At 44.2% G+C, this 27,500-nt stretch overlaps 1 protein-coding gene across 1 annotated transcript in view; it reads right to left on the bottom strand.

Moving 5' to 3' along the window:
• The window catches only part of LOC310771895 (acetyl-CoA carboxylase 1-like), a gene marked incomplete at both ends in the record, with an annotated part of 28,358 nt that extends 1,738 nt beyond the window's left edge, over positions 1-26,620 (bottom strand). The window contains 7 exons of the mRNA XM_083664398.1: positions 11,244-11,261; positions 11,847-11,866; positions 12,091-12,116; positions 12,278-12,385; positions 23,054-23,215; positions 26,130-26,300; positions 26,411-26,620. Of these exons, the coding sequence (XP_083520524.1) occupies positions 11,244-11,261; positions 11,847-11,866; positions 12,091-12,116; positions 12,278-12,385; positions 23,054-23,215; positions 26,130-26,300; positions 26,411-26,620 (715 nt within the window). The remainder of the gene's footprint in view (positions 1-11,243; positions 11,262-11,846; positions 11,867-12,090; positions 12,117-12,277; positions 12,386-23,053; positions 23,216-26,129; positions 26,301-26,410) is intronic.
• Positions 26,621-27,500: the final 880 nt, after the last annotated feature.

Genomic DNA, 27,500 nt, shown 5'->3' with positions numbered 1-27,500 from the left:
GGCCGGCTAATTGTTGTTTAACATGCAGGCCAACCGGCTAGGAGCAGGTTATAATACGGATTCCACTGCATGTTAAGAAGTGGCTTATGTGTGTGTGTGTGTGTGGGGGGGGGGGGGGGGGGGGGGAGTGTGTGTGTGTGTGTGTGTGTGTGTGTGTGTGTGTGGCAGTGGTGGAGACAGCAACCAACAGATAAGGGGGGTTGTATCTGGAGTGTGTGTGTGTGTGTGGAGAGAGAGGAAAACAGATAGATTACTTGCAGTATGTGTCAAGAAAGAAATTGCGTGTGCACTGCACACACACACACACACACACACACAAGCGCACGCACACACACACACACACTCCAGATACAACCCTGCATAACAACCATGTGTAAAATCCAGGAATAGTCCAGGCATTTTACGCAAATATGTGGGTCAACCTCACACTAATTGCAACAAAACCAAACTCAACTGATTTTGTATCCTCAATATGTCCTCAATGAAGGAAAAAAAGTGTTAAGGAAATGTATGAAGGGAAAGTTTTGAAAATTACCTAAATATGATGTTAGCCTATGGAAGCCTATGGAAGCCTTTTTTTTTTTTTTTAATGTGCCATAAATCTCATCACTTATATCCTGTATGTGTTTTTTGCTTCAAGGAGAAAATAAAAAAAATAAAAAATAAAATAAAATAAAATGTTAAAAAATAAATAAAAAAACGTTTATAGGTCATTTTCAAAAATTTCCCTTCATACATTTCCTTAACACTTTTTTTCCTTCATTGAGGACATATTGAGGATACAAAATCAGTTGAGTTTGGTTTTGTTGCAATTAGTGTGAGGTCAAGTGACATTTTTACTGGACTAGAAGTGAAAGTAGGATGAGGTGGCCTGGCCTGGCCTCCATGCTGCTCATCAGGGGGCATGTAGGCTGGGGGTGGGGTGTCAGCTGAGACATAAGAGAGCAGTTACAGAGGATGAGAGCAGTTGTTGCTGTTCACACACACACACACACACACACACACACACACACACACACACACACACACACACACACACACACACCTCCCAAGAGTCAAACAATCATCACAGGAGCTGTCGCCTGGAAACGGTGTCAGATTTCACATATCTGTCACTTCTTGCTAAACCAACCATTACCGGCAACTCAAGCTCATTATTCTGGAACACAGGAAAAAGACTGTTTTCAATAATAATAATAATAATAATAATAATAATAATAATAATAATAATAATAATAATAATAATAAAATGCAGAAAACCTCCACCTAGACGATAGCGAGAAAATGCAGTGAGCACAGTGCATGAGTTTAGGCAATGACGATCGGGGCTAGGGCTGGCCGATAAAACGATAGCAATATATATTGTGATATCTCGCTATCGTGTGTGTGTTAGTCCACAATGCCCAAATTGCCCAGGTCCATTCATACAAATACTTGGGTGTACACATTGACTGTAATCTGTCTTGGAATGTCCATGTAAATTCTGTGTGCTCTAGGATCCAGCAGCGACTGTACTTCCTGCGACGACTCAGGGTGTTTGGGGTCGGACAGAGGATTTTGTTATTATTTTATCATGCTGTTATAGAGAGCATTTTTCGTTACGGTATGTCTGCTTGGTTTGGCAACTTACCAGTTAAGCTGAAATCACAAATAAATAGACTGGCTCATACTGCAATGAAAGTGATGGGGGTGAGGGAGCACCCCTCCCTTCAAATACTCTTTGAGGAAACTGTAATCAGACAAGCTAGGAAGATCATTGCTGACCCCTCTCATGTCTTGTATTCAGAATACGAACTGCTTCCATCTGGCAGGCGTTACAGAGTCCCAATCAAGAACAAAAAAAGACACCTCAACAGATACAAATACTCTTTCATCCCCATATCAGTCAGTCTCCTAAACTCAGGTCATAGGTAATGTATTGTTGATTGTACTGTAAATTATTGATGTTTGCACTTTGGTTGTGTATTTGCACATGTCGGCACTGGTGTGCTATGCACTATTGTTTTTTTGTTTTTGTTTTTGTTATGGCACTGTGTACCTATGTGGCAGCCTGTATGTCCAAGACAAATTTCCCTCGGGACAAATTAAAATAATCTTGAATCTTGAATCTTGAATGATAGAGACGTCATCATCAATACAATAAAGAAATGGTTCGATAGCAAGTTGGATAGCACGGCTGCATGAAAACATTTCCCTTGTTAATGGAGCGTGCTACGAGTGACATGGAAACAGCTAATCATTTAACAGACAGTTCAGACAAACCAAGAGTGTGCACCCGCCCCAGCTCATAAACAGCCAATCATATCCCTTGACAATGGGCAGTGCTAGTGACACGAACAGCACATTTGGTTTCAACCACCACACGTGAAATCGCAACAGAAGGAAGAGAAAGCCGAAAGCAGAACACAGTTGTCTGTAAACGTTACAAATAATTAAATGCGAGTTTCAATTCACTAGGGATCTCACGCGCTCGATTCCTAGGCTCGCCCGTCCTGCAGCTCGCATTCGCAGCTCGGCCGCTGCGTGGCCTTGCCCACAACTCGGCTGCTGTGCGGCCTTACCCACAACTCGGCTGCTGCACGGCCTTGCTCACAACTCGGCTGCGGTGTGGCCAATGAGACCAGCATCACTGATGCGGTCAGATTTATGACATCACTGATGATGTCACAGTGGGATTTATGACATCACAGATGATGTCACAGTAGGATTTATGACATCACTGATTATGTCACAGTGGGATTTATGACATGGAGCAATAATAATGTGTTTGCCTTCATTGTAGAGTAACTGCCTAATTCTAAAAGGTGGGTGACCACCTTTAACTTCCTGGGCACTCTGGTTTCTGAGGACCTCACCTGGACAGCCAAAACCAGCAAAACGGTCAAAAAGGCACAGCAGCGCCTATACTTTCTGAGAATACTCAGGAAGAACAACTTGAACACTGTGCTGTTGTTAGCTTTCTATCGAGCCGCCATCGAGAGCATCCTGTCCTATGGCATGTGTGTGGTATGCAGGATACTCTGCATCAGACTGTGTGTGTGTGTGTGTTATGCAGGATGCTGTGCATCAAACAGGAAGGCCTTGCAGCGTGTCATTAAGGCAACACAAAAGATCCTGGGCCTCCCCCTGCCCTCCCTGGACCACATCACCAGTTCACGCTACCGCCGCAGAGCCATAAACATTACCAAGGACTCCACACACCACGCTCACCATCTGTTTGAACTGCTACCATCAGGCAGACGCTTCAGATCTGTCACATCACACACATCCACATTCAACAACAGTTTCATACCCACAGCCATTCACACTCTAAATTCACTTTAAATCCCCAACTGCAATAACCTTTTCCTTCAGCTGAAACACATGAACTCCTTTTTTTTTTACAGTAGCACTTTTGGCTATACCTGCACTTTAACAATGCTTTAATTTTTCTGTTTACAGCATTCACACTTTTATAATACAATATTCAGCATTTGCACTTTGGCCATACATTACAATTGCTGTGGCTTTTTATTGTTATTGTGAATGTGCTCATGGTACAGATTTGATTGATAACAATAAAGTTATCTTATCTCTTAAACTTGTACTCATGCTTCTCTGCACCCACACCAAAGAGCACCTGTTTCAGTGATTTTACTAAGGACCCACGCAGCGCTTCCTCCTTCCTTCTCTCAATACATACATATCACTTTGGATGCATCGCAGCAGGTAAGTAGAACTCAACAAATCATGACATGGTTACACAGGTTAATATTAGTGGCTTTTGCTGTAGGGTCCATCCCTAGTGTGCAGCAGGGTGAAGTCATTAACGGTGATTGTGGGCAGCTGAGAGGTGCAAAAGGAACAGAGGTGAAGGAGTGATGCATTATGGTAAATTGAGTCCAGGAAACCAGCTTGGGATTTTTAACAATAGTGTTGATTTGATGGGCTTAGGTTATTTGAAATGGATCAAACACATGGGGAGAGGGGAGGTAGGGCCCGGGGTTGGGCTTGGGCCTGAAATTCTGACAAGCCGTAGGGCTCACATCGGGCTCGGGCCGAACATGTAGGCCCGGGCCGGGCTAGGGCCTAGATTTAAGGCCCGTGTAGGGCTCTACCCAGCCCAACACCCTGGCAGACACAGGAGCTGTGTCTGTGTGTGTGTGTGTGTGTGTGTGTGTGTGTGTGTGTGTGTGTGTGTGCGCACGCGCGCACGCATGCGGGCGCGTGCGCATGAGTACAGTACGTGTGTGTGCGCGCATGTGTGTGTGCGCGCGTGCGCATGAGTACGTACAGTACGTGTGTGTGTGCGCGCGTGCGTGCGAGGAAGTAAGTTCTGGTGAAAACTAGAACGACCGCACCGCGGATATATCCCTCCGCCAACAAGTGAGCAGTCGACATGCATGTCTGTCCAGACTTTGACATTTGAACCAAATGTGAAGACATTTCGTCAAGGTGTTACTGAGAAATGACGTTAGCGAGCTTGAAAATGGCGTTTGTGAGGTCACAGTGACCTTGACCACCAAAATGTAATCAGTTCATCACAGAATGGAAATTCGATTGATCTTATTTGCCAAAAAGGGAGTGTATCCCTTTAAACATATACATTGTAATGTGTGTTCACTGCACTGATAAACATATATATATATATATATATATATATATATATATATATATATATATATATATATATATATATATATATATGTATCTATATCTATATCTACATCTCTATCTATATCTATATATAGATATAGATATATCTACATTGTAATGTGTGTTCACTACACTGATAAACATACCGCTCAAAAAGCAAAGTCAAGCCTCCCAACAGCAACGTGTGGAAAACATGATAGATGACTTCGGGCTGCTCCCCAATAGACCCTTCTCACGGGGGCCATTTTGTGTCGAAAAGGCAGGGTAAACACAGGTGCAAGCAAAACACTAATGAGGGTTTCCAACTTCCATGATTGGAATTTGGAAAGCCTCATTAGTGTTTTGCTTGCACCTGTGTTTACCCTGCCTTTTCGACCCAAAATGGCCCCCGTGAGAAGGGTCTATTGGTCCATCTTCAAGCCTGAGGTTGGTTTTCATTGGCTCACCGCTGTAAAAAGTAAAAATGCATGAATTATCATTACAAGCTATTTAAAGGCTACAGCCACGAGCAGATGCACTGTGTGTGTTGTTCAGCTTCTAATAGAGCAGGAAACCTTTTGAATATCAGGTTCAGTAAGGTGGCTGTAGCATCCTGCACGCCTCTATTAGCACGGTAGGCAAACTGAAATGGATCAAGCAGAGAGTCCGTTTTTGTTACTAGCTCATCCTTCACTAGCCTCTGAAACTGTTTCATGACCAGGGAGGTTAGGGCCACTGGCCGGAAGTCAGTGAGTCACCTTTTTCATCCCAAAATAGGGCACTAAAGTGAATGATTTTGTGTCTGCCCTGGTATCTCACCTTTTCAACTATCCATGACTTTGCATCCCTGAATAAGTCTAATTACTATGTCTTTTGTCATTGTGTTTTATCTGGAGACTAAGCAGCCATAGGCTTTCGGTTGTATTAAAGCCTTTATTTTTTGTATTGAGTGATACTTTACTAAAACACTCATATATTATAATACCCCATGTGTGCATAAACTACAGGTTAAGTAAAGACAAAATTTGAAATGATTATTGGTTATCGTATCTGTTATCGCACAGGAGAAGCAGATATTTACCGGTTATCGTATCGGCTGACAAAGAAAACCCTATCTGAAGAACATAAGGGGGGAATTCCCCCCCAGTTTGCAAAGTGAATTTTAAGCCCTGATGAGTGGGCGGGTGGTTAAATGGCACTTTACAAACCATTAATGTCCCAGTGCTATTTAATCATTTCATGAATGGACGTAGTTACGTGGCTGGATTATTTGGAAGAGAGCCAAATTAGGTGAGTAAATAGGTAAAAGTTGAATCGTGCCCCCCATCTGCCAGTTTGAAAATACAACAAGGAGATGATAGCCTACTACTTACTGCATTAGGCTATTGTGTGATATTCCCTGCTAACGTTCATGTAGCGTAGCCTATTAATTAATCGTTCACGCAATCGCTTATATCAATGAATTAAACGAGCAAACTCATGTCCTCAAGTGTTGCAAACGAACAGCTTTAGCGAATCTGTAACCAAACTCCATTCAAAAACATGCTGTTTTAACAGAGGAAGACAGCGGGATTTCAGGCGACTCACATCCAGAATTGACATTTTATTCACTTACTACAGTAACATCTCCGTGGATCATATATGCCGAATTGAAGAGTGGCCATTTTGCGTAGGCCTACCTCTGTATAATCAAGAACTGTTAAATTAATGTGATGTTTTTCATAGCGAGACAACGCGGAAAAGAGTGATATTGATGATATCACAATGTACAAGTATAGACGGTTTTAACTTGACAACAAAAACATTCTAAATTTAACCCCCGCTCACTTCCTGTTGCAGTGTTTGCTATGGACATAAAAGAAAAAAAAACATTCAAGTGCAGGACTGACCATTCTGTGAAAACCATCTATACAGCTGAGCAGCAAAAACAAAAGTAACTGCTGTGGGGTTGCGCTCTGGTGAAAACCGTCTATATGATGATGTCTTATACCTTATGCTAATGAAGTCATTAGAGACTGATGTCATCTATGTGACATCACTGATGACATCACATTAGCATGATGATAATTTATGCTAATGAAGTCATAGAGACTGATGTCATCAATATGTGACATCACTGCTCCCTAATGATGTACTAATGATGTAGTCACCTGTCACCTTTAGGTCAGGTGTCACATATTGATTATTGTTAGGATGATGTCATCATTCCTACATGCATCATTCCTACACATGATGTCATAGATCACTGATGATGTCACAGACGGTGATGATGTCATGATTCATAAGTGTCTTAATCATGCCTCTGATGGCCTTACTGATGATGTCACTACGCAGTGTGATGTCGGGACCTATAAGGGGGTGGGTGCTCTGCAGGTCCTCTGGAGTTGTTCATAGACTAATCTCACGACAACCTTCTGCAACAGTTCCCACCTTCGAACCTTGCAGACTCAGCTTTCAAGTGCTACAGCGTTCCTAGTTATCGAGACTTCAGTTACCAAGTGTGTCTCTTGGACATTAAGTATCCGCACCTAAATCCACCAGTCTCACAGCAACCCTAACAGATTATATCATCAGTCTCTATGACTTCATTAGCAGGTATCTGACTCATATACATTGTGACATCACTGGTGACATCCAGCCACTGCTTGGGAAGCCATTGCTTCTTATGAAGTCACCCAGTATCGTGACAACACTGATGATGTCATCAATGTCACACCACTGATGACATCACTGCTCCCTAATGTCCCTAGGAGGCTGATGACATCACAGTCAAGCATTTGTATGCCACTTGCCCAGATCAACTGCTGACCTACAGATGCCCACACCATCAGTAGTCACCTGACCCATAGGTGACAGGTGACTACATTATTAGGGAGCAGTGATGTCATCAGTGATGTCACATATTGATGACATGATCAGTAGTGTCACGATACTGAGTGACATCATTAGGGTGCAATGGCTTCCTAAGCAGGGACATGTCAAACTGCAGCTAGATGTCACCACTGATGATGTCACAATGTATATGATAATGTCAAGAGCTGCGCGTGTGTGTAGTCCTGAGGTGATGAAATGCAACACGTGTCACTACATGCAGGTCTGATCATCACGTTATGTTGTGGATATCTTTGAGGAGTGAGAGGCTATCAAATCTCTGCGGCTAACTGCTGGATACGTTGCTGTTAATTAATGTTGAGTGGGCCAAGCCAAATTCCATGCACTGGATCCTATGATTTTTAGATGATATTGTTTAGCCTGAACAGATCATCAGCTGTGTGAGTCTTCATTCACCAACATGTGAAGACTGAATATTTAGTTCCAAAACGTTAAAAGAATGCACATCCTCCAAGACTTTTCCAATCGATGCCGGTATCATAGACTTCACTTCATAAAGAAAGAGGTTACCGCACACGATATAGGCTTCTCCCAGTCCTTTATTCCCCCACCAAAACAGCTGTTTTGGATTTTCTAAAGACTGAATATTTTCCGCATATTTTCGGAATATCGCCTGCATCTCGCCTGCCCTATTGGTGCACGTGCTGCTCACAAAATGGTATTCTGTGATCCCCCTTACATGCACGTGGGTGTGTGACATGATTTTGATGTCACATTTGCTCGTGTGTAACCAAAAACCACAATTGCTCAAGTGACATCACTGATGATGTCACCATGCCTATGACATCATCAGTCATGTAATTTTGGTTTTGGTCAATAGTAGTCTCGCTGGGCCGCCTCCCCTCCCTACCATGAGAGGAGTCTGGCGCCGCAGGTCTCCATAACTGGGATAAACCCTCCCCTGCTCTACTCTGCTCTCCCATTGGAGCGACTGTTGCAGTCGCTGCCGGATGTACACTCCCGGCTTATTACAAGCTCTGTCATTGGCTCCGACCATGTCAATCAGAGCGGCTTCCGCTCCCTCCTCCCTGTGTGTCGCTGTAAACAGTGCCCTGCCGCCGCAGTGAAAACAACAACGCTAACTAGCTAGCAAGGTAACGGCAGAAACCTACACGCTAGCTCGTTGCTACACGCTGAAAACAGCAAGTTGGATTGTTTGAAACTATTTTCCAAGGGCACTGCCGCTAAGCTTCGCCCATCGCAATCCCACTATGGAGACCTGCGGCGCCAGACTCCTCCACGGTAGGGAGGGGAGGCTGGCCAGCGAGACTAGGTCAATAGAGACACTGCATGAAATAGGCCACGCCCATCATGAGGGATAGCGCTCCTTCACTCCCACACACCAGCGTAATTTTCCTTGAATTAAACATAGCTAAAAGCTGTTGTGTGGTGGGCTGCGCAGACAACAAATGTAAAAAATCACCAATTAAAAGTTTTTTTGTACTCCTGAGCAAAACAAGGAAGCCGTTGAGAAGAAGAACGTGGATCTAGCTGTCAATGAAGTAAGTTGGAGTGTTCATCTTCCGTATATATGATCTTTGTGTGCAACACAGGAGGAGAACGTCAGGATTGGGGATTGGGTTTCAGGAAGCAGAAAGTTAGCAGACAAACGTGATCAGCTCACGTCTTGTTCGCATGAATCGCTGCGCTCCGCATACTACATAAATGCCTCTTCACAGCCACTTCTGGGGTTTGAGGGCAGGTCTAGGGAGGGGGGTTGAAACTGAATGAGTGACAGGTCGTAGCACCAATGAGAGAGCGGTTCGGAAAAATGGGCTGGGCCTCCCCTGTCGTCTGATCGCAAAGTCATTACTGATTGGGGGAGACTGAATCTACCACTGGCCAAGTGAACGGTTCACTTCCGACCCCAGCTGGCTGAGGGAAAGTGTCCCAGAGACCCAGAGAGAGCTCTGCAGCATGCAGTAACGTAGTGTATCAGTGTTAGAACTCTCATGGGTCTGGCGTTGAGAGTCTATGCCTTCGGTAACAATGTCCTATCTATCACTGGTGGGAAAATCTGGAACAGTATGCCAGTTGCAATAAGGGAATGCCCCACATATCCAACCAAAATAAACCTCAATGAATGGCTCAAAATAAATCAACACCACCCATAACCAACCATAACTATTTTAGCCCTCGTATGTCTCATGCACTTTATTCTTTTGTAATTTTGCACTTTTATCCCGCACACTTTAGCTTTTAAAGGAACAGCTCACCCTAAAATCCAAAATACATATATTCCGTCTAACCCACACATGGGCAAAATGCAGCCCCAGGGCCGGACCTGGCCGCTGGACCATCTCAATCTGGCCCCCAAGGTCCTCAAAGAAAAAGCAAAATGACCCCCAAAAACTCAATAAAAGGCAGAATTATGTGAATAAATCTCATCTGCTACAGGCATTGGATTTGTATCACTATTATATCAGGAGATTAACAAGAAATTACCAATCACAATGGAATAGAGGGTTAAAAATAGGGAGACTCCCGGCAGGTATACTCTCCAATGTGTGGCCCTTCGCTTACTTGATGTAAGTCAGTATGGCCCTCAGGGGGAAAGAATTGCCCACCCCTGCTCTAACCTGTAGTGCTATTTATCCATCTATATTGTTTTGTGTTAGTTGCCTGAGTTTTGGAGATATCGGCCGCAGTTTCTGCCTTCTCGCCAATACAATGGAACTGTGCACTGTGCACTTAAATTGGTTCTCAAAGTGAACCAGATTGGGTTTATTTGAACAGGACTGTGTTAAATCCACAAAAAAATGTGTTTTTGCCATATATAAAAATGTGGAAAAGATATATTGATGACATCGGTTTACTTTGGACGGGAGATGAATCTACTCTGTTAGTTTTTTTCAATTCTAAATGCCCAGAATGAAAACCTCAAGTTCACCATAGAGTACGATCAACATCAAGTGAACTTTCTGGACATTAAGATAATTAAGGAAGGAGCTTCTTTTCAAACAGATCTGTACAGAAAAAGCTGCCATAGAAACTCATTACTAAAGGCCTAAACATGGTCGTCCGTCCGCCTCGAATTGGAGCCGTCTCGCCGTCCGGCGGCGCCAGCGAGCCCTACATGCTCGGACTCCACTACGCCCTCCCTCCTCCCACCCTCCTGTGGAAGCTCCGTGTGAAAATGGCGGAGATTGTGTGCCAGGCAGTCTGAATGAAATTGAATGTAACGTTCCCAATTCTATGTATTAAATTCTAAAAAACGACCCTCAACATTTGGGAAGGCTAAGCCACACAACTAGTTTGTTATAATCTAACGTCATGCTTTGAAAGGCCACTTTACGACGATGAGCCAAGGCAACGGCCAGTCACAACTCTCCTGCAGCTGACGTCACGCACGTATCGTCGGCGCTGAGTCACATTTTCGAGCAGCCCCCGTCAGCCGACGGCGCCCCCTCCCCGTATGACGGCGCTCCACCCGCCGTCATACGGGGAGGGTGGGGCAAGGCTCTGACGGACGACCATGTTTAGGCCTTTAGGGCGGACTCATTCCATCCCACCCCCTTAAAAAACAGCCTGCCTATCAGTCAATTCCATAGAATCAGGAGAGTGTGCAGCACGGAGGCCTCTTTTCACAAACAAAGCCACACCCTTAAAAGGATGTTCAAAACAAGGGGCTACTCGGAGCCTGTCATCAACGTTTTTAACCATCCAACAACAGGAAAAAAGATTCAAATCAGAGGAAAGATATCTTGCACAACCACCAATGTTATTTATATGCTCACTTGTCCCTGTGGGAAATCCTACGTGGGCAAGACGTCAAGAGCACTTAAGACACGGATAGCAGAGCACCGCAGTACAATCAGAAACTGTGATGTAAAAAGCTCAGTAGCCATTCATTTCACGCAGGCACACCACAATGTCTCCCAACTCAGATACGTGGGCATTGAACATGTTACGGCCCCTAGGCGCGGGGGAAACATGGACAATCTCCTTCTAAAGAGAGAATTATGGTGGACTGACTTTTTAGGCACCATGGCACAATACTTTGATGTCAGACCTTACTTGTGAGACCTCTGTGCTGCACACTCATATCCCAGTTGCTTTTGCCTTTTATTTATTTTTGTCCTTTTGATACAAAACTGTATAAATGAATATTCTCTGTGAGATACTTAGAGAGCCGAGCTGACTGATAGCGTCCAATTTTGAATTATGTTCAGATCTTTGTCTGTTCTGCTGTCTGTGCTCTATAGATATGCTGTGCAGTGATTGCTGTGTAGAGCTATTGTGTGTTGAGTTTTATTTGGAGAGCTGAATAGGCTCTGCCACCATTTCCCTGTTTCTTAGACTGTGATTTATGCATTGTGAAACTCCTCTCAAGTTTGTACCTGGGTCTGCCTCCACACCACTAGGCGGAGACAAAGACCCATGAAAAAGCTATTAATGTATCTCTGAACTATCTCTTTAATCAAATCACACACATTCTGGCTATTCTATGCGATCTCCTTTTAATAACTAATATAATAATTAATACTATTTTTCACTTCCATTCATTGAAGCCCTTGAATCCCTTGAAACTGCCTGGGAAGGCCCGCCTCCCACTTTGAAAACCTCTGCCTGTTCATGCCGAACCTGGAAGAGGGTGTGACTTTAGCACTCTATAGAGGGGAAGAGACAGAAGACACTGCAAAACAAGCAGGGTGACAGAGACCCACCTGCTGCTTGGTCTGGTTGACTCCCAGCAGAAACAGCAGCTCAGACACAAACATGGACATCCATGTTGGAGTGGATGCTGTGCGTGTTGGACTTCAGGCCTCACAGGCAGGAGAGCATCACCACACTGAGGTGAGGTGAGGAGAGCCAGCATGGAGACGCACAGAGAGGAGTAGGTGACCAGGGCCAGGGTCTCCAGATCCCCCTCCAACTGCTACTCAGAGAGGAAGGGGGGAGGGAGGGAGAGAGAGAACGAGTCGAAAGCCTTGAACATCTTGAACAGCTGTAACTAGGCTTGCTCTAGACTTGAGTGTCCAGTAGGATTTAAAACTTTCATACCAACGGAAAAAAACGGAATTACCAGCTCAAGTCAACTCAAGCTTCTGTAATATTAATATGTACATGTATGTCATAGAGAGCCGCAGGAATGAGTCTGGAATTATACTTCCGGGTTAATGAGAGGAAAAGTCTATGGGATTTAACATGGGGGTTTCACTTAAATGCATCAAATAAGGTCTGTGGTTAACAAAAGGTTTTTTTTCTTCATAGGGACAGTGCAACATTAATGAACATTTGCATGTAAATGTGCCGGATTGTAGTCCCTCTGTAGTCCCTCTACCTTAAAAAAGGTAGTACATACATAGGACAACTGACAGGGATACAATATGAGTAACACATATATACATATGGATAATGTATAATGTATACATAAAGGAAACAAATAGACTTTCAAGGACATACACAAAGAAACAAAAACAGAGGGGGGGAAAGGGTTTAAAAGTGGTCACAGTTCTGGTTGGTTCTGAGCCATGACTTTAACAGTCCCTTAAAGGTGTGAACACTGCTACTCTCTTGACTGACAGTGGTAGGCTGTTCCACAGTTTGCTACCCCTGTAGGACAAAACATTTTGTCCTACAGAGGTCCGTCTCAGAGGTAGTTCACAGTCGCTTCTCGCTGAGCTTCGCGTAGTGTTCTGAATAGCTCTCCGCTTGATAAAGTATTCTAAAGGAGGTGGTGCTAGCCCGTGTAGCCGACCGGCTCAAAACGTCACGCAATATTTAAATTGTGACTCTTTTTTAAATGATCAATTAGCTGATTTGTTATACATGTTTCTATGACTTTAGAGAATGTGGGCAGTATACTAATGGCTGTGTCATTTGTTGGGTCTGTTTTGTGGCCAGATTTATGTATGGGGCTAACTATGGCCAGCTTACAGGCTGCTGGAAAGACAGAGTGCTTCATAGACAAATTGATCAAGTGCGGGAATTGGGAATTGTTTATGTGAATTTGGATTCAGCATGATAATCCTCACAAACGTGAATAACTTTGATGACTTTTGGAGTGTAAATGCGTTGTTTTTTTAACACGATTTTTATAAAACGCTTCAAAAGGCATAAAAGTTATTCACGTTTGTGAAGCGTATCATGCTGAACCCAAATTCGCATTCCCATAAACTTTTGTTAACCACAGACCTTATTTAATGTATTTAAGTGAAATCCCCATTCTAAAACCCCATAGACTTTTCCACTGACGAACCAAATGGCAGCGATCGATTTCTGGATGAAGCCTACAAAAACACGTCATCCCTGGGTTACTCTATATAAGACTGAGAACAAAGGGAGGGGCAGAGAAAGAAATAGGGAATGGAATAGTGATGGAAAAGTAGAATGAATCCATAACGTGCTCCATCATGGAAAGAAAAGCAAAAACTGAAAAGAAAAGTGGATGACAAACCTCTCTGTGAGCTGTCCATCAGCACCCCAAAGGTCCCCAGTCTCTGGCACTGACAGCACAGGAGAGGTGTTTCTGTAAACCACCATGCAGTCCCTCACTGTCCAACAGCCTCCTAACTCACACCTGCACAGAGAGAGAGAGAGAGAGAGAGAGAGAGAGAGAGAGAGAGATAAGCACTGTCTTTTCATGCAAATAAAGCTATTTGAAATTGAGAGAGAGGGGAGAGAGAGGAGGGGGGGGGGTAGAGAGAGAGGCAGGGGCAGGTACAGAGAGGGGAGAGAGAGGAGGGGGGGGGGGTAGAGAGAGGCAGGGGCAGGTACAGAGAGAGGGGAGAGAGAGGAGGGGGGGTAGAGAGAGAGGCAGGGGCAGGGATGGAGGGAGAGAGAGAGAGAGAGGCACGGACAGAGAGGGGGAGGGGCAGGTACAGAGAGAGGGGAGAGGGGGAGAGAGGGGGGGTAGAGAGAGGGGGAGGGGCAGGGAGGGAGAGAGAGAGAGAGAGAGGCACGGACAGAGAGGGGAGAGGGAGAGAGGGGGAGGGGCAGGGAGGGAGAGAGAGAGAGAGGCACGGACAGAGAGGGGAGAGGGGCAGAGAGAGAGAGGGGCAGAGAGAGAGTGGATAGAGCAGGGGTCTCAAACTCAAATGACCTGGGGGCCACTGAGTGTCCAGTCTTTTCACAAGGGGGCCACTTCAATGCAAGCGTTCCAATTCTCAACATTAACAATTTTTTTTTGTTCACCGTTTTCTTTTTTAGGGACAATGCATATTACTAAATGAGCCAGTGTTCATTTTCAACTGTCCCTTGGAACTCCAGTTAGAATTAGAACTGATCTTAAATGTCACTTAACAGCTCAGTAATGGCTGAAAGGCTCATGTTGATGTTGCTGAAGTGACTTTTCTCTGTACAGACGTTATTGCAACCTGCAGCATGCAGTCTTTTAGAAACATGCCTTTAGTAAACAGCTTCCCTGCTTTAACGATCACCTCACTCACCAGTCACCACGTAACTTACTTCAACTGCTGCATCAGCCTCCTTTCTCCTTTCTGGAAGAGATGTTGTATTGACAGATCTTTTTGTCCCTCTCATCTCCCCGGTACTTTGCATAGGCTACTGCTCTGCATGTTTAGTTGAATAATGTCGCTTCAGGTTGTATTCTTTTAGTACAGTGATTTTCTCTTTGCAAATGAGGCAGGCGGCATTCCCTTTGAACTCGATGCAAAAATAATCACTCTCCCACTTCTCCTGAAACTGTCTGTGCTCGTCATCAACCTTTCTTTTGTCTTTTGACAGCAACATGTTCACTTCTCAACAGAATATAATATTTTAGCTGCAAATGTTTTTCTTTCACTCGGGTGAACCCAATCACCTGCTAATGAGGTGGATTTGACATGCAGTGATGATCCCGCTGGCCTGGAGGGTGAAGCCGTGTTGCCAGATACTGCTGACGGTTTCCAGCACAAAGAGTTCAAAAACCACCAAAATGGCAGGGACAGAGAGAAGAGAGAGAGATATGGTAGTTTTTTTTGTTTTTAGTTTTGGTCTGAGTGAAATGTTCTATGGTCTCTCCTGATTCTAAATATAGCTGAATCACTTGGTTTATTTTTTATAAGCATTTTATGACATGTCCATGGAAAAAGGAATGGGGGGTGAAATCCCTTGGTGTGTATGCTGAACCCGGAAGAGGGTGCAGTAAACACAGGATACGCATAGTTCTCAGCATACACCCGCATCCGCATGCATATTACACACACATCAACCTGCTTTGCTGAGCCTGTCTTGAGGCTATAAACCGCTTGTCCCCAGGGGGGCGACAAAGGTGGTGGCCCTGTTGCCTGAACAAGGCATTTCAAAAGATCAAAATGTGATAGAGCAGGGGTTGGGGACTGGAGTCAGATTTGAGTCTGTTTTAATTGCTTGATACTTGACTTGATGCATGAGGAGAATACTCCAGACTTGACTTTGATCTTGTGTTTGTGTAAATGACTCAGGTTGAAAGTGATGGGATTTGTTCCAGCAAATGACTGCATTTAATTCTGTTTTCTCAATTTATATGGAATGATTGAATTGATTGAAGTTGAAACTTGCTCTTAACAAGTCTGTATCCCATTAAAACCATACTGCATTGAAAACACCTTTGTTCCCACTTGACTTGCTGTTCTACATTTCGACTTGACATTAATGACATGGGCACAGGCACGCACACGCGCAGTCACATGCAATTTGTGTCTAAAACGCAGGAAGCAACACAGGTACAAGCAAAACATTAACGAGGGCCCCGGCACTGGATAACCAAATGGATTGGAAGTTGGAAACGCTCATTAATATTCTGCTTGCACCTGTGTTACTTCCTGCCTTTTAGACAAAACATTTGTGAATTTGGTGGGAAGTGAAAAGGGCAAATTTGAGGTTCATGCTAAGTTAGTCGTTTTGTGTGTCTGTTGTTGTTTTTTAAACAGGACTTAAAAGAGCCACAACTACCCATAAAGGAGCCGCATGTGGCTCTAGAGTCTAGAGCAGTGCTGACCAATTTGGGGCCCACGGGCCAAGTTTGGCCCGCGCTCTGTTTGTTTTGGCCCGCCACGGATTTGGGGGGGAAAATGTCCCAAGCCCCCCCCCCCCGATTTTTTATCCCCCATTAGTGCTAATTTATTTATTTATCCTGGTTGCTACTCCACCCTCTGCCGATCTGGGGAGAGCCGAAACTGGCTCCATGCTTCCTCCAAGACATGATGAGCAGTTAGCCCGCCGCTTCTTTTCACCTGACAGAGGAAGCTTCACCGGTAGGACATAGCACGTGGGAGGATCACGCTATTCCAACCAGTTCCCCTCCCTCCCTCTGAACATTTTCAAAGTACCTTGAGGATTTTTCAAGTTGTGAATTAAGTCAAATTTCTCTCTTGATTACAAAGGTGGAAAATACAACTGTTTTTAACTGGGTGTTTACTGATTAAATGTTTAAGCTCCCCACAAATGCAGATGTTTTTTTAAATATATATAACCAATTGCAAATTATTACAATTATTGTCGCCTCACAGTCAGAAGGTCCTGAGTTCGATTCTCACCTGGGACACTGTGGGCGCTGTGGTTGTGTCCCCCCCCATATCTTCAGTGCCTACTGCCCAGGTGGGGTATCTCGTCGTAAGGTGTGGAGTTTGCATGTTCTCCCCGTGCTCCCCCAGGGGGTTCCTCCGTATATAACCCCCCCCACTAAAAAAAACATGCAGAAGATCAGATCGTCATCCGACCAGTGACGACAACATCCGAAGTTGGTCCCCGGGCGCTGTACGAGAAAGCGACCACTGCTCCTGGCCTGCCCCCCGGAGGAAAGGACATGCCTGGATGGGTTAAATGCAGAGGACACTTTTCACCGGCCACCGTCAGCATGAGTGTGTTGTGGCCGCATGCATGTGTTGTGGTGTTCGTGTGACAATAAAAGACGGGCTTGTCCGTTACAGGAGTTTTTTTTTTTTTGTCACAGTATAAGAACCAGGACACCAGGAAATTCAATGTGGGCAATATGCATGTGTGTCAAACGGACTGTGATAAGATGGACGTGCAGTGATTCAACAACGTATAAGAAACTCAAAGCAACACTACTGCTGGCTCCATTCACATCGTTTGGTCAAACTACACCATTTGTGACCTTTGCTTATATTACTTTCCAACTCAGCCGAGGCTATAAAGAATCTGTCAATACCTCCACTATCTCATGTTATAATTACGTTGAAATGAAACTTACAATAAACCTGCCTTACGAGGTGAAAAATAACACCTCTAATACTGTATTTATATATTTGAATAGTTCTTAACATTTTAACTTTAGACAATTTAGATGAGACTTTTGGATACTTTGAGGACCCTGTGTACACTGTGCTCTAGGGCAGTGGTTCTTAAAGTGGGGTCCTTGAGGGGGTTCCAGGGGGTCACCAGAAAAAAGGGGGATCATTTATTTTCACTATAATTCCATCCATAAGTAACACAGTGACAAAATGTATGATTATTTTGGTCCTGGGTTTCATACATTTTCTGCAATAAAAGCAAAAATCTTATCAGTAGGGGGACGTTGGAACAAAATCTTTTCAAATGGGGGTCCATGGTCTAATTTCTGTCAGTTTAGTTGGTGTGAAAAAGTTTGAACTGCTGCTCTAAGATGAATATTGAACACTGAACTAAACATTGTGACCTTTGTTTCACCTGAACAGACAGACTCTTGAGGTGCACTTTGGCTGCTGCCAGCTTGACTTTGGCGTGTTGTGGGTGTTGGGGGCGGGGCTTGAAGGAGAAGGCACCTGTAGGGGACGAGGGGGAGAGAGGAGGCTGGTCGTCTCTTTCCACGTCTCTTTCCACGCTCTCCATGCTGCCCTTGGCGGCCGGGGACAGCTGGCCGTCACAGGGATGGGCAACTTTGCTGATAGAGAGGGCCACAAATAAATCCTCGTTACCATAGGACCAGATTGTGACCGTCCATGCACTTCCACCAGTAGCCCACTGTAACACCATCACTCCCAATTATAGCTACTCATTTGATGAAAAGGACTGGTAATCAAAGTTTATTACACCAAATTAATATTTTTCATATTCAAATTTAGTAATCAATCCATTCAGATGACACCAGAAACTTTGTTCTAGCTTTAAAACAGCCCACTACAGCAATTTGATGGGGTACATCACCCAAATATGTTGTATTAATCAGATTACCGTAGTAATGTTGTTGCATGTGCAATGTGCATCCTGCAGTTTCCCCTACCATTCTACAAAATTGCAAAAATGATATACCGGTATATATTATTATTATTTTATTTTGATTGTCTTTCCTGCTCTCCCCAGAATTTCAATAAACCTTGATGGCATAATTATTATTACAATACAACAATACTGGTGTTGACAGTAATAGAAGATGCCAAATCATTCAAAACAATAAAGCATTTTGCTTTTAGGAGCATTGTGCCAGCGTGCAGCGCTGTTCCAAAACGTGTCGTCTAGTATGAAGCCTTGTATTGGTGGAAATTCCCCCAGAGATAAATTACTAATATAAATTGATGGTTAGATATTGCATGCACTGGCCTATTTGCAAATGAAACGGTTTACTGCATATTCAAACCAGTGTATCATATTAGAAAGACACAAGTAATTATCTTCTTAATTAAAATTGGAAAAGTGGGTGGCAGTGTGTGTGGCGGCAGTGTGGGTCATGATTGTGATGTCATCAGTGATGTCATCAGTGATGTCACTCGATCAATTGTGATGTCATCAGTGATGTCACTCGAGCAACTCTGATGTAGTATGAGCCGATGGCGCACATTTGCACGATGGCACCAAGGTGGGTGGGTGGTGTCTGCCTGTCTGTCAGTCATGATTTTGGGAGCCCGTGAAGCCGGCCATAACTGCAGCCATGGCACATCATCTCCAGGGATACTGTTATGTCAGATATCTAGGGATTGATGAATTGACTAATTGTTGCAGCTCTTTATCAGTTTTTATAAAATGTATTTTTATGTATTTTCAAAATACAAAATACGTATTTGTATCTCAAATACTTTTTCAGACCAGTATTTTGTATTTGTATTGTGATACATTTTTTGAGCAAGTATTTGTAACTTGTATCAAAATACTTTATGATGTATTTTTGCCCATCTCTGACAATGAGTTGTATTCATGTACAATATGTGCTACCTCTCCCCTCCTCTTTGCATGGGCATAACTGCCTCAACGTTACTAAGCCAGTGTCACTGCTCTGTTTGTCGCATTCCTATCCCAGTCTGCCTAACTGGTTTTTCTACCATTGGAACCAGAGGGAAGAATGGTCATAACTATTCTCAAGTCAGGTTATGTTCACAAGTCATTACCGTGAGTGTCATAGGTGTTGTTTGTATCTGTGAGAAGGATACTTTCAGAAACATTGACTGAGATCACTAAAAATCAGATGTAAATTTAATGAAATCACGTAAGCCAAGAGTGTCCAAACTTTTTTGAATGGGGGCCAGATTATATCATGTGAAAATACCACAGGGCCAGCTGCTTTTCACATCATACTCTGTATGGATTATAAAAAAATATATATAATAATAAGAAGAAGAAGAATAATAAGAAGAAGAATAATAAGAATAATAATAATAGTGTTACAAAGTGGTAAACAAGACTGATTAAAAAGGGCACTTAAGCTGCCTAAAGCCCCACCATAAACACCATGATATATTAAACATAACCACTTATGCTAAGGAGTCGTGCATATTAGTTAGCAAATATATTTTATGAAAACAAAACAAAACTTGTCTACATGCCACATAGATGATGTAAATATGAACTCTGTTGTAAAATAATTAAGGAGTTATAGTAGTTTCAAGAAGAATGTGTTTTCCTCCTTAAACTAACTAAACCCTAAACCAACCTCCTATTGGCTGGTCTTTGGTTCCAGGTGATGTCACCACCGTTTTTCCTCATTGTTCACCTGGCACCAAAGACTAGTCAATAGCAGATTGCCAGTTCAGTACCACACTTTTCACCATAAACGTGGGTTAGGTGTTTAGTTGCCCTTTTAATATGTAAATGTGGCAGCAAGGTGCTCCAATGTCCATTCAGACCTACTCTATGTGATCCCTGCTCACAGCGCCAAACTGTGACCTTACGAGAAATGCTGAGCAGGTCTTGGACCTCTAAAAGGCAAGCAGCCAGACACTAGGAGAGTTTACAGAAAAATAATCTTTATTCACAATTTCTGTTACTGACAGTTTCTACTCCGAGAGAGGCAAGTTGAATATACAAAAATAATGTTCTCTTTGTGCAACAGGTGCTACGGGTTCACAAATGTCTTTCCTGAATAATCCTAGGCTACAGCAGTGACCACACCTGTAGCCTGTACTACGAAGCTAGTTTAATGCCTTATCCGAGTAAGTTTGAGTTTAAACCTGGTTTAGCCGTACTACAAAGCAAGTTAACTTTCAATCACCATGGCAACTGACGCTGCAAAGCTAACCTGGTCGCGACCAGGTTAGCTTCAGAGGATAAGATCAAAATCCATGACAGACCCATATAATCGGCTCTCTGGAGTCACTCACCGTTCATATAAGATCGCCATATGAAAAATAGATTGCAGTCAACTGAGAATATAACAAGAAAAACATTTGTGGCTCTGTAGGCTACATAATTAAATTAAGCCTACTTACCACTTTATGTCTTAACAGCTCAACTATGCGTGGAGAAATATGATCACTATTAAACACCGCAGCGCATATCATCTAAACGGAGCCTCAAATGGAGTGAGGGTGATATTCTCCTACATGCCAGAAAAGCCTATACATATAATATAGATGGGATAAATATGGGATAGCCCCAATACTAAATATGCAGGCTTCTTGCATGTTTCAGCTGGAACTGTGTCCTGTAGGCTGTATGCCAATATATGAGCAAAAATAGGCTAGTTTTTATCAATGAAAAGTATGCCCGCATCGTCTCAATTCAGTCCAGCAGTTTTCTCTTTTATATTAGGATATCATTATTATAGCCTATATATGAATTATTCGATCAGTGCAACCACACACACATAATGAGTGATAGAGATCATTATTCATTGAGCATGCTTTCTAAATCTATGGTCTAAATAGGCTTACAGATTGTGGAAATTTATAGACTGAGATTACACATTTAATGTACATTTACACTCGCACAAAGCTGTAGGAGACAGAAATCGCTGATCAAAGTAAATCAAATGACTGATGTGAATACAAGCTGCTGCTTTAGACAGCCCTTCAGCAGACTATCCAACGCGGATTTTCATTCTGACATTAAATCGCGGATACATTAAATATCCGCTAAAACTCTGATCATGCACTGCGCTTCATTGAACGAGGAAATGGGTGTGGAAATGGGTGTGGGCGTGGATAAACTCAGCTGTTCATAATGTGATTGGCTAGTGCACCTCTTTCGCGTGGACGCGCGCCTGTGCACGAGCGAAAAACGTGCGCGTGCACAGGCAGATCCCAGGTCCACTTACCTAGTAAAAAACCAGCGTCGTAGTATCAGTTAACTAGATAGCTTTGATCCTGTTCAGTCAAACCAGATCAAAGGGACTTATCGCGGATCTGTTAAACTAGTTTCGTAGTACAGGGCTCTGGATGATCATCCTAGAATAACAACACAACACAACAGGAACAATATTAACCACACACATAAAATACATCCACCATGTATACAAATGAATAGTTAAATAAACTGCCCACTTCCCAAGCAGTAGCAGCAATGCTCACCCCTTAAAGGAGATTAGAGGTCTCACTCTGGACTCGAGCTGCAAAGCCCCGGGACCCACCGCTACGACCAACGGCGCTAGGAAGAGTCACAGCCCATTAACCCTCTGACACAATTAAAACACCTTGACAAGCACCCGGACACATCGATTAGAAAGAAAATGCAAACAACATATAAACAATAATAAAATACCTGCGCAACACTGGCACGTGCCTACCCCCCTCCGTGAAGCCTGCCTGGCCGATAACTCCTTCCTGGAAATAGTTAATCACCCATCAAGCCCACATTCAGACACTTCACACTAACGTTTTAGAATATTCGTGCACAGAAGTAATCGCATACTCACACGTCCTGACAAATCAAACAGCTTCGGTATAAGCGTGCCTCGCTGTAGCTCACAGTGCCGCTCCGGTATTAACGTATCATTCGGCTGTAGTTCACTGTGTGCCGTGCTGACTCCGGGTCACACAACTCAAAATGCAGCGCCCGAGTGCCACACGTCCCGACTCCAGCGACCAGCGCGCGTCTAGATTCACGAGAAATGTTTGCTCGTGCTCTGCCGGCGGAAATACAAAACAGGGAAACCTAGGTCCGCCCCAAATCTATGTCCGACACGCAACCTGACTTGCGTTCATCAGTTCCACCGGCCACACAAGTATTTCTATGATGTATTGTTCTTGGGGTATTGCGCTCACAAGAATGTGTCTACACACAGACAGACAGACAGACAGACAGACAGACAGACAGACAGACAGACAGACAGACAGATGCCACCATGACAACATTAAAAAAACGGACACAACACAAGGGACAAAACCACAACATGTATGCCACTAGAGAAAAAAACATGAGTCTCCATGCAAGTGTAAATACTTTGTGTTGCGTACCAGTTGAGCGTATAGCATACCTCATCAGGGTTTTCACTGGTGATGCGGGCTGCGATGACATGACCGCGTGGCGAGGGGGCTGTCGACAGACCCTCAAAGTCGATGGGAGAGTCTCCCCAGGGCTGGACCGCATACAGCATCCTGATGTCTTTGATCCGGTGAAGAGGGATACCCATAGAAATCTGACAGCACGCAGTGTTAATTAAGATCAAGCTCATGTTCTTAAACTTAGGTAAAATATAGGAAAACAGGCTGACAGATACTGATCACTCTTAACCTACAGGCATAATGAATGGCATTTGCGTATATCAAATTACATACAATTCCTGCTTCCATGGGATTAATGGGCCCTATCTTAAAAAAAAGCGATAATTTAGCTTTTGCGCTCGTTTAACGTTGTGCACAATGCAAATTGGGGGCAGGCACAAGCGCATGCCTGTTATAATTGTACTGGGCATAGACGTGCCACATGCCAACACAGGCGTTTCAGCGCTAAAATGTGGGGATAGATGGCATTACCCTATCGTCAGCAGCGCGCTAAGAGCTTTGAAAAGCACCTCTTAGGCGCTACAACACTCACTGCGCTTGAGCGCACCATAATCTCTGCGCTGCGCAGCGCAGAAACGTCATTACACACGGACGTGCCAAGCCAGGACATCAAATTCTGCTGCTAAAATTGGGTAACCAGCAGATTATTCGGTGAGGCAATCAACTATAATTCACTGAGAAACTTTGATCACATTGCAAGGAGGGGTTATGGTAAATTAATTGAGAAAACTTGTACATTGTAGCCTACTTGCAATAGGCTATTCACCTTCACCTGCTATAACCCGGAGGGTCGTTGGCATCACAGCCGATCTGTCACAAGCTCTCTCCATCTCTCTCTGTCCTCAAAGGCAGCTCAGTGTTTCATGAGTTTTAATTGAGTCCACTGTAAATCCTCCAATCTTTTCTTTTGTCTCCACCGTTTACCCGCTGCAAACACGTTTCTATTGTCCCACCGCAGTCAACCAAATAACTCGAATTGCATCAAAACTCAGATGTTTTTAACAGGTATATATGATGTGATGGTGTCGTTATGAGATAGGGATAATATATACAGTCAATAGGCCTACACCTATCCAAATTAGGCATGGGGAGAATTACAGCATGCCTCACGCAAACTATATTACAGGGACTGCAAGACGGGAATCTGGTTTGATTGATGTAACACCCAGGCATTGCCAGGCCACACCTGTGAATAATTCTGGTGGTTAACACCGACCAAATCCCGTTTGCACCGTGCATAAATGATTTGGCACGCCTCTAATCTGCATTTGCGCCCGTTGTTGTGACGAGATATGCTTCCCCGTGAGTAATTGCATCGCCACCATATTTTGGGGCTGTTTTAAATTAAAAACAGGGAGGTCACGTCTACCCAAACAATTATATAATTTTTAAACAGTTATGTTTCTGTATAAATCATTACAATATGCTCCCGTGAGGTGGGGATGTGTTCAGCTGCTGCCGGGCGGGGGTGCAAAACTCGGCATAACACCTGGACAGCAGACTGCAATCTTCCCTGCCTTAACACTTTGAGTGCCACGGCCCTTGGGCAAAAGGTTGCTTGCTGTGCCACATAGGCCGCAATGCATTTTAAAACAGTCATATAATTTCTTTAATAATTACTATGTAAACACTGAACACGCACAAATAACGATGAGACTCTCTTCTATCACCTGCAAAAAAAAGTTTATTGATCCCATTTTCCGTTCTTTAGTTATGAGCCGGAGAAGATAGCTTGATTGAAGCAAAAACAGCCCTTTTTTTCTACGAGCTGAGATAATGAGCCTTTTGTGAAATTAAACATTTCAAGCACATCACTGACTCTGAAGCTAATTTTCTGATGTCTGGGTCTGTCTGGGTGAAGTGTATGCTGCTCTGCGTGCTCCCCCCCCCCCCCCCCCCCCCTCAACTGCACACGCCTCCTGGGTGTGTCTGTTGGCTCTCAGTCTCTGCTGAGTTTGCTGCGCACACACAGTGAATGGTGCGCGACATCCAGCTTTTTGGTTCCGCGTGTGTTTGTCACGGGCTCGCATGCTTCCAGTTCGGAATAATAAGGCTGATTATGCGAATGTGCTGTGGCAGCGTACACGGAGGTGCGAGTTGTGACAGCGGATGCAGCTGCTGCAGGGCACAGCTGGCGTTGTGCTCGTTGTGCTTCATGCACGTCGATGCATACGGACGGATGCGATGCGATTTCCTCCTTTTCCCCAGTGACTTCTTCTGTGTTTGGCTCCTTTTTCTCTGATCAGGAGAGTGCTGTCGCCACCTAATGGGTTTGTAAAATAGGTTATCGACCTCCAATAGCTACAATATTGTTAGAGGCGACGTAAGAAGCTTAGATCGACACCCCCCCGTCAAAAAAACAATTTGGAGTTACTGACGCCATTTGGCGTCGCTGGCAGCCTACGGTAAATTTCTAATGACGCCATATGGCGTCGCTGGCACTCAATGTGTTAAGGCACGCGCAAACAGGTGCGCAAGCGCAAATAGGGGATATCGCCTGTACCAAGAGAGGGCCCAATGTGTATTGTCGATTTATTTTTCTTTGAACGAACCGCAAATTTTTCCCCAACCATGTTTGAGTGTTGTGATTAGTTTTGTGGGCTACTGATAAACAGAGTATTAACCAGATAGGGAGTGCTGTTGTTGCCTTGGAAATGATAGCAGGTGGCTGACTTCCTGTCTAGCGGACAGAGCGTATCCCTCCCACATGAACACCCAATGAGCGTGGCTGCGTGGCTTCAGTGACACTGCCCTTCAGCTTGAGTGCCACTGACCTATATAGACACACAATCCTAAATACTGCAGAACAGACCACGTGACCAACTGCTGTTACAAACACCAGAGCCGACTACAATGTTTCTGCATATCGGCTCCTTCGTTGGCAGCTGGTTGCCATGGAAATGGGGGCCAGTCTAGTGCTGAGCGGTGAAACGTGCTAACTTTATCTGCTACTGGACAGACACAGGACTGGAGTATATGATGTGTGTGTGTGATGTAACACATCATGCTCTCAGTAGTGGTGCAGGTGCGCGTGGGAGTGAGACTGACCTGCAGTTGGGCGGCAGGCAGGTTGACATCAGCCACCATCTCAGTGCAGGGGTGTTCCACCTGGAGACGAGGGTTGAGCTCCAGGAAGTAGAAGCTGCTGTCTTGGCTGTAGAGGTACTCCACGGTGCCAGCACTGACATAGCCCACCATCTTAGCCAGCTTCACTGCACACTGAGGAGGGAAAACACGCTGCCATTACGCATATGAAGGTTCAAACAGCCTTTCTGGCAAGAGGAATTGTTGCTCTATTGTAAGAACAAGCACTGCGAGATGGGTTATACCCTTTCCATGTCCTCAAAGACATCCGAGGTGGCAATGGTCGCAGGAGCCTCCTCTATGATTTTCTGGTGGCGTCGTTGCACAGAACAGTCTCTGCCAAACAAGGATATGGCGTTGCCATACTGGTCAGCCAAGATCTGCACCTCCAAGTGGCGAGCGTGCTTGGCTAGCTGCATGACGAAGATGGGGGACCCTGGAATCTCCGCCTGGACCTAGAGAACCAAGGAGAAAAAGGAATGCAAGTCATCCTCACAGATGCACAAAAACTAGGGATGGGCATTGTAAGGGATTTAAATACTCGAGTACTCTCCTTCTGTTATGAAAGAGTACTCGAGTACTCCCCCCCCCCCCCCCGGGGGAACGACACACACACATGAAAGATCCTAAGTTTGGCTATGTTAAGCAGTTACCATTAGCATTCGCCAAATGCCTGTGATGAGAGCAGGGGTGATCTGCTTTGTATGGGGCTGTTCACAGCAACTTCACACACATTACCAATTTTGCATGGAAAAAGCGCTGCCTGGTGCACTTTTTAGTTTTTACAGATTGACTGTGATAAGGTGATCCGGTGTTAGCCGTTAGCCTACCTCAGTAAAAGTAACTCCCAATACATGTCGGTAATCATTCCATACTGCTTCTTGATCACTGTTAAGTAAATCCACTTATTAAAAACTCTGGTGTTCTGCCAAAAAGTGATAACTGCAAACATGATAACTGCAAACAGTAATAATGTTCGCTAACGTTAACCGCAAAAACCACCAACAACATCCGAGTGATGGTCCCCGCCCGTGGTGAAACACGGAACGTTTGGCTATGGTAAACAAAGTTACTGTCAGGGGTCCGTTAGTCAAAGTGGTCCGTCCGAGTAAAAAACATCTAACGTTACCATCTTTGCTTGCACATCTATATATAAATTGGCCATGAACGGAAAACAACTGCAATCAAATCTTGTTTATTTTACATCTGCTGAATATAGATTGCGTTAATATACATGGACGTCTGTGTTGCTGGCGATTCGCCAGACGCTGTTAACGTTAGATCGGCCATTTTTATAGGGGAGGGGGGTGGGGCGAGTACCCAGACAGCGGAAAC

The sequence above is a fragment of the Poromitra crassiceps genome (assembly GCF_964638095.1).
Source record: "Poromitra crassiceps genome assembly, contig: HAP1_SCAFFOLD_1461, whole genome shotgun sequence".
In the NCBI taxonomy this organism is placed as follows: Eukaryota; Metazoa; Chordata; class Actinopteri; order Beryciformes; family Melamphaidae; genus Poromitra; species Poromitra crassiceps.
Note: the sequence above shows the minus strand (reverse complement) of the source record. Positions and strands in the feature narration are given on the sequence as shown.